This window comes from Colobus angolensis, unplaced genomic scaffold (genome assembly GCF_000951035.1).
Source record: "Colobus angolensis palliatus isolate OR3802 unplaced genomic scaffold, Cang.pa_1.0 Scaffold83, whole genome shotgun sequence".
Lineage (NCBI taxonomy): Eukaryota > Metazoa > Chordata > Mammalia > Primates > Cercopithecidae > Colobus > Colobus angolensis.
Genome location: NW_012122154.1, coordinates 3,153,622 through 3,161,550, shown reverse-complemented (window position 1 = coordinate 3,161,550; position 7,929 = coordinate 3,153,622). Strand labels below are relative to the sequence as shown.

The window sequence follows — 7,929 nt, the reverse complement described above, 5'->3', positions numbered from 1 at the left end:
CCACCATCAAAACCACATGCAAAAAAAAAAAAAAAAAAAATGAAACCCAAAACATACACGTTAATCCAAAGCCACTAACTAGCAGTGTTATTTTGAGGAAGCCACGTTACTCCTTGGGGCCTCACTTCCCTTATTTTGTAAAATTAGGTTGACTAGATGAGAAGTGTTTCAGATTAACTTTTCCAAGATTATAAATGTTGGGGGGCTCTACCTAAGAGATTCCAATTCCTTGGTTATGGGATGTAACCCTAAGTAAAGGTTGTCCAAAGGCTATTGTTAGACCCCTCTGTTGAGGACCCCTGGAAAAAATCTCTGAAAGGTCCCTTGCAGGCCTAACACTCTAGATTCTTTTTTTTTTTTTTTCTTTGAGATAGCATCTTGCTTTGTCATCCAGGCTGGAGTGCAGTAGCACAATCACGGCTCACTGCAGTCTTCACCTCCCAAGCTCAAGCAATCCTCCCATCTCTCAGCTTTCCAAGTAGCTGGGACCAGAGGTGTGCATCACCATGCTTGGCTAATTTTGTATTTTTTTTGTAGGGATGAGGTTTTGCCATGTTGCCCAGACTGGTCTCGAACTCCTGAGCTCAAGCTACATGCCCACCTCGGCCTCCCAAAGTGCTGGGATTACAGGCATGAGCCACCATGCCCAGCTTCTAGATTCTTTAATGGTTGCTGTCTTTACCCCCTGTCCTCCATGTTCTAGTCTATTCCTATTAGGCATGCCAGGGTTTTTGCTTTAAAGATATATCCTTATTGTAGAAACCTTTGGGATGTGATCAAGCCACACTTATAGAAAATTTGAGCCTTCTTGTGGAGGGGCCATAGAAAATAGGAGTAGAAGCCATGTTGGCTGTCCCAGCTATGTAAGTGAAGGTAACATGGGCTGAAAGGGAATTATCTGCCCAAATCTCTCACTAGCCATAGACAAATATTCCCATTTTAAATTAATTTCTACCAATTTCTGGATTTAGATCAGTTGTTTTGCCATCATGACAGTCCGTAAGGTGTTATTAAAACACAGAATCGGCTGGGCCTGGTGGCTCACACCTGTAATCCCAGCACTTTGGGAGGCCGAGGAAGGTGGATCACTTGAGGTCAGAAGTTCAAGGCTAGCCTGGCCAACATGGTGAAACCCTGTCTCTACTAAAATTACAAAAATTAGCCAGGTGTGGTGGTACATGCCTGTAATCCCAGTGATGCTGGGCAGGAGAATCGCTTGAACCTGGGAGGCGGAGGTTGCAGTGAGCCAAGATCACGCCACTGCACCCCAGCCTGGGCAACAGAGTGAGACTCCGTCTCAAAAAAAAAATTTCTTTCTGCTTATTCAGAAAGAATTATATTTCTTCCTGCTACCATGCAAACAACTGGGCTCCTGTCCTGTTCTGTGCCTGACTTGATGGCAAGGTTTAAAGAATCGGCTCAGGCTAGGCACAGTGGCTCACACCTGTAATCCCAGCATTTTGGGAGGTCAGGTGGGCAGATTGAGCTCAGGAGTTCGAGACTAGCCTGGGCAATATGGTGAAACCCCGTCTCTACTAAAAATACCAAAAACTAGCCAGGCAAGGTGGTCGGCACCACTGCACTCCAGTCTGGGTGACAGAGTGAGACTCTTAAAAAAATATATATATAAAGAATGAGCTCAAAGATGCACTTACTTAGTACAGAGAGGTTTCGAATACGTGCCCTGTGCATGCAAGGCGCGTGGGGTGATGCTGCTGCTGTTCTCAGGGTCGTTAGTTTGGTGGTGCAGTAGGTCCTCACGGTACCTCAGAATGCCTGAGAGATTAGTAAGTGGGAAGGGTTGAAGTGGTCAGAGGCCTTGGGAGCACAAGCAAGGATGATAGGAATTAATACTCTGTTCTTTTCGCAGATGATTTTGAGTCAAAGTATTCCTTCCATCCAGTAGAAGACTTTCCTGCTCCAGAAGAATATAAACACTTTCAGAGGATATATCCCAGCAAAACAAACCGAGGTGAGAATAATAAAAAGGTTTTTCCATAATTGCATAAAATGTAGAATTTGTGTGTTTTCTTAAGTTAAAATTTGCTCCTCGCTGGACGCAGTGGCTCACACCTATAATCCCAGCACTTTGGGAGGCCGAGGTGGACGGATCACAAGGTCAGGAATTCGAGACCAGCCTGACCAACATAGTGAAATCCTGTCTCTACTAAAAATACAAAATCAGTCTGGGCGCAGTGGCTCACGCCTGTAATCCCAGCACTTTGGGAGGCTGAGGCAGGCGGATCATGAGGTCAGGAGATCAAGACCATCCTGGCTAACACAGTGAAACCCCATCTCTACTAAAAATACAAAAAATTAGCCAGGTGTGGTGGCGGGCGCCTGTAGTCTCAGCTACTCAGGAGGCCAAGGCAGGAAAACTGTTTAAACCCAGGAGGCGGAGGTTGCATTGAGCCGAGATCACGCTACTGTACTCTAGCCTGGGTGACAGAGGGAGACTCCATCTCAAAAAAAAAAAAGAAAAAAAAATTGCTTCTCGTCATCTTCATTGACTTTTTTTTTTTTTTGAGATGGAGTCTCCCTCTCATCGCCCAGGCTGGAGTGCAGTGGTGCCATCTTGGCTCACCCCAACCTCTGCCTCCCAGGTTCAAGTGATTCTCCTGCCTAAGCCTCCCAAGTAGCTAGGATTATAGGCGTGTGCCACCATGCCCGGATTATTTTTGTACTTTTAGTAGAGACTGGGTTTTGCCTTGTTGGCCAGGCTGGTCTCAAACTCCTGACCTCAGGTGATCCACCTGCCTCGGCCTCCCAAAGTGCTAGGATTACAGGCGTGAGCCACTGTACCTGGCCTCTCATCTTCATTTTCTTAAGCAAAACAACAATAAAACTTAGTCCCCAGATTTTAAAGATGAGCTTAAAGAGCCTGTCTCTCATTTTAGAAATGTGTGGGTTGTTCCGATTCTGGTGGGTGACCTGTATGTGTGTGGTTTTTATTTTGTTTTTTTTTCAGCTGCCCGTGGAGCCCCACCTCTGCCACCCATTCTCAGGTGAAGCCTGGCTTGGTCCTGTTCCTCAGGAAAAGGATGGACCTTCTCTATTCTCAGATGGTCCCTTCCATTCCCCTGAAACCCGCATGAGAGCTCCTAACATGTTTCTCCAATGCAACCAACCCCTAGACTCCAAGTGTCCTCCCAGCTCACCTCCATCTATGCATCTCGTCTCTGGATTTGGTGATCAGACTCTTTATATTGACAGTAGGATCTCAAACCCTGCATCCATCCTTCCTCCAGCAAGCCCTGCTAGCCACATGAGGAACAAGTTTCCGTGTCTCCTGCCTTCCTCTTGGGGAAAGGTGCCTTGTTGTGATGAATTAACTCACTGTTGGGGCAGGGTGGGGAATGGTACTCCTTCCTTCTCCTGTCCACGGTGGGGGAAGCTTGGCAGGTATATTATATTTCATCATTTAGGAGGCTGACATGACCAGGACTTATGGGTGGGAGGGGAGCATTTTTAGTGAAGCAAGAAAGGAGTTTGCCAAGAAGTGATCTGTTTTAAAGGTCATATTTGGAGAAAAGGCAAGGAATTGGGTCTGCTTTATTTTAGGGGTATTTTGTTTTTGTTCTCACCTGCTGCCCGCCCCCACCACCCCAGGGATAAATTGGATATAAACATTAAATACTAATCAGTTGAACTTAACATTTAATAAAAAGAGAGGGTAAAATAAACAGGACCATTTTAGAACTAGTCAGTTCTCTGCAGCAAAGGGACCAGGAGCCATTTGAACCCTCTGGGATCCCTCACCCCACTGCTTCACGGTGCTAGGCTGAGGGATGTGTTTCCTCCCCCTTACTGCCCATGCCCTCGAAGGAAAAGTCACTTTTTGTGGAGGGCATCATTCATTCCTGATTCACAAACCCCAAAAACCTCTGGTGGGAGATAGGAAGACAGGGCATGGGCCTAGGCCTTAACCTCAGTCTTAAGTCTGCCTCAGTCTTTTCTGACTGGCCCTGAAGTTGTCAGTGGCTCTTTCTGTCCTTCAGTCCCTGGAAGGTGCTCCAGGATAACAAAGAAGGGCAGGTTGAAGCCCCTCCTGGAAGGAGCTGGCTTTGTGGCGCTGCAAAGGACTTTTAAGTCCTGCCTGTACTGAAGTTCACAGCCCACCTGACTGAGCAGACTCTTCCTGTTCCTTTCTCTACCACCCTTGCCTTCCCAGGACTGCACGATTTAACACAGCAGAGTACAGAAGGGTGAAGAAGTGAGCAGGGGCTTATGAAGATATTCAGATACTCCTCTATGCCAGGAAGCACAAAGACTTTGTTGAGTTTTGCCTCAGTTCAGTAGATCTTCCTTGGCAGCCAGCCGTAGGTTATTTCTTTGTCTTTCAGGTCCTAAAGAGCACAGAGAAAAATGGAGGTCCCCAGTCTAGGTAGGAACTGTCGTTGGCTGATTGGATGAGGACTTCTTTTTTTCCAACAGCAGGATGGGGCTTCTGGGCTCGACACACCAGATGCTTTGGTTTTCTACAACTGTTGCTACATGTAGAGGCTGTTCAGAGCGTGGCATGAGAGCAAGGAGACCATGGCTACTCTTTGAAATGGATGGGGAAAATTAGCTTAAAAATTTAATCACACACATCACAGGCTTAAACTGTGTTAGGGACCTTTCCAGTTGATTGGATCCCAGGCTAGAGATCTGTGCATGGTGGCAGGTGAAACCCAAGTCTCCCCAGTGCTAGGTGAGGGAGGGCTCAGCAGGGGTAATGTGTATGGGGTCTGCTGTCCTTTGCCATCCCCTAGACCACATTAACTCTGGGACAGACCATGATTAGGTCTGTCATCAAACTTTTCCTAATAATTTTTTATGTATCATTCTTTTTTCTAATCTGTTAGCAGTTATCTCCCAGAAGTATCCCTAGCATCCTGAAGTAAACAGAACTGCTGGACGTGGTGGCTTACGCCTGTAATCTCAGCAATCTGGGAGGCCAAGGTGGGCGGATCACCTGAGGTCAGAAGTTCGAGACCAGCCTGTCCAACATGGCGAAACCCTGTCTCTACTAAAAATACAAAAATTAGCTGGGCGTGATGGCACGTGCCTGTAGTCCCAGCTGCTGGGGAGGCTGAGGCATGAGAATCGCTTGAACCCAGGAGGCGGAGGTTGCAGTGAGTGGAGATGGCGCCACTGCGCTCCAGCCTGGGTGACAGAGTGAAACTCCGTCTCAAAAAACAAACAGAAAAAAACAAACAGAACTGAGAGAGGGATTGCTAGTGGAGGGAAAAGGAGAGAGTACAAGAGTTCATACTGCAGCAGAGTTCCAGGGCAGATACTGACAAGCGACTAAACTGAGACTGTGAAGTCTTCCCATTTATTTTTGAAATGGGAGTCGATGCCTTTTGTACGTTATCAAAGTGTCTTTTTTTTTTTTTCCTCCTTTACTCACACAGAGCATCAAAATATCACGAGTAAAGCCAAACCCCCGCTTTTCACTGGGGCTGATACCTTCCTCTCCATGGCCCGCTGCCCCTCAAATTCCCCAGCACTTGGACTGTGTCACATGGATATTGATTGTGTACTTGTTGTCTCCGCCTCATGCAAAAAGGCCTGGGTCTAGATCTAGTCAGATGGGTTTTTTTCAGAGCATGTTGATGATACAACACCTGTTTAAATGTCTTTGCCTTATACATTATTTGGTTCCGCTGTTAATAATAGATTTATTACTATGTATATTTACTATTGAAGATGGGAATGGGATCTGCATAGTTATCGGTCTATTTTCTATGTTGTAAAAAGCTTCTAATATAGGGTTTAAGGTGGGCTGGCTACAAGAGCACTAAAACTCCTCACCTTTTAAACTGCTCTTTTTATCTGCTTGTGGGAATGTCGTCTCTTCCATGGAAGATTGGGTGGTCTCATGTTGAGGCTGTTGCCCAGTCCCATTAACTCCCTTGTCCCCCCGCAGAAGGAAGAGACATTTTCCAGCTAAGCACCAGGAAGCTGTGTTAAAAGCCCTTGTATGGGTTTGGTTTTGTGATGTTCTTCCCTAATGGGAAAAACTTTATAGTCGTTTCTTACTGCCCTGTGTGGGAAGCAGGGCGGTGGCCTCGGGTTTTTAAATGAGCTAGATGTCCCTCTTCCCCTTCTCTGGTCACTGAACCTGGACCAAAGCACTTTGATATTCCAGGTGTGATTTTCTCTGTCATGGGGATTTGCTCCAGCTGCAGAGCCCCATCATTTTCATAGCCTAGGCCAACAGAGTGAGAACCTAGGGCTACCCTAGCTGATGGATGTGAGGCTGCTGTCTCCAGGAGCTCATCCCAGCCCTGCTAACTGGCAGCGGCAAGGATACTCGTCACCGGCCATTGCACTGGGGAACTCCCTCACCCCATGGCTTCCCAACTTGAAACCCAGATTTACCTCCAGGAAGAGGTGAGAAAAAAAGTTTAAATAGACTTGCTACAGAGCAACTCAGGGTTGGGGTGTGTTTTAATTCTCCTGATCACTTGAAATAATCTGTAGGCTGAGTGCTTATGGGGGTGGGGGAGAAGGGCGACTCCAGGGTCCTTCCCTTTTGTGAAGCTCTGGGGGTGGAGTGTGGGCATCTGAGGCCCTATGATGGCACTACACTGAGCTGTCTGTCCTTCTGGAACCCCAACCTGCAATCAACTGCAAATCAAATTCTTCACATTCCAGCTACAGTCTTTTTTTCCCCATTGAATCTCAGTCCCTGGCCATGTGGTCAAGGTGGCTTTCTGTTAGGCTATCCTAATTTTGGGAATGGGAGGGGAGAGAGGAGGGCCATTATAACTCTGCCTTCAAGGCTCATCTCTTCAAAACAAAACAAAACTACAACCACCATCAAAACCACATGCAAAAAAAAAAAAAAGATTAACTGAAGGGAGGGTTTGGTTCCATTCAACTCCACATTCATTGTGCCTTTACTTGTGTTAGATTTCTGTGCTTTCTTCCTCTCCCTCTTTGAAGCAATTAAAATCTTCCTTGATAACTGCTGTTTCTTTCTACTCTTGTTTCTGGCAACTTAGTGGGTTCCTTCTCTAGTTGTCTTAAATCTCATTCCACTGGTGGCAAGAGGGGGCCTAGCCTTCTTTTCTCATGTCTAATCTTTGTCCTTTCTCATGGTGCCCTGCATGGAAGTCACAGTCAACACTGAATAAATGACTAGAATGACATGTGTGCATGCATGCGTGTGTGTGTGTGTGTGTGTGTTCATCTGTCTGTATGTGGATCAATTTCTGTTAGAAAATAATTTATTGTATGATTTATTTTGGAGTTATATTCTGATTACAGTGCTCCCTCTCCCAAATAGCATTGATTTTTTTCCCCCCTCTAAAATGTATAATCTGGTCTCAGGTTGGATTCTTTGGTACATTTCTTTCTTCTGGATGCCGTGCAGTTTAATTAAACCTTGCTTAAAAACAAAAAGTGAAAAATGTGTACTCTTGTGTGGAATACCGCCTCAAGTGGTGGCACAGAGAGGGGAGAAAAACTTTGCCTCATAATTTGGGTAAATGTTTGATTCCAGGTCTTTTGAAAAGGTAGATCTACTGACTTGGGCAGAGTCATCTACAGCTTCCTAAGGGTCTTCTCTCCTCCCCTCCAGCTGTATTTTGAAAATTACAGTTCTAGTTGGCCGGGCGTGATGGCCCAGCACCTGTAATCCCAGCACTTCGGGAGGCCAAGGCAGGTGGATCACTTGAGGTCAGGAGTTCGAGACCAGCTTGGCCACCATGGTGAAACCCCGTCTCTACTGAAAATACAAAAATTAGCCGGTGTTGTGGCGCATGCCTGTAGTCCCAGCTACTCGAGAGGCCGAGACAGGAGAATCGCTTGAACCCAGGAGGCGGAGGTTGCACTGAGCTGAGATCATGCCACTGCACTCTAAAAAAGAAAAGAAAAGAAAATTACAGTTCTAGAGTTCTAGTTACCCTTCCTGGGAGATTCTATAGTCCTTATTTT

At 46.2% G+C, this 7,929-nt stretch overlaps 1 protein-coding gene across 4 annotated transcripts in view; it reads left to right on the top strand.

Annotated features, from left to right (window-relative positions):
- Positions 1–3,684, top strand: part of WIPF2 (WAS/WASL interacting protein family, member 2) — a 71,597-nt gene extending 67,913 nt beyond the window's left edge. For 3 of the 4 annotated variants that reach the window (XM_011929841.1, XM_011929842.1, XM_011929843.1), the window contains exons 7-8: positions 1,871–1,972; positions 2,969–3,683. In XM_011929841.1, the coding sequence (XP_011785231.1) occupies positions 1,871–1,972; positions 2,969–3,009 (143 nt within the window). In that variant the 3' untranslated portion in view covers positions 3,010–3,683. Of the gene's footprint in view, positions 1–1,870; positions 1,973–2,968 lie in introns of all 4 variants that reach the window. The other variant, XM_011929844.1, reaches the window with a different exon arrangement.
- The last annotated feature ends 4,245 nt before the right edge of the window (positions 3,685–7,929 follow it).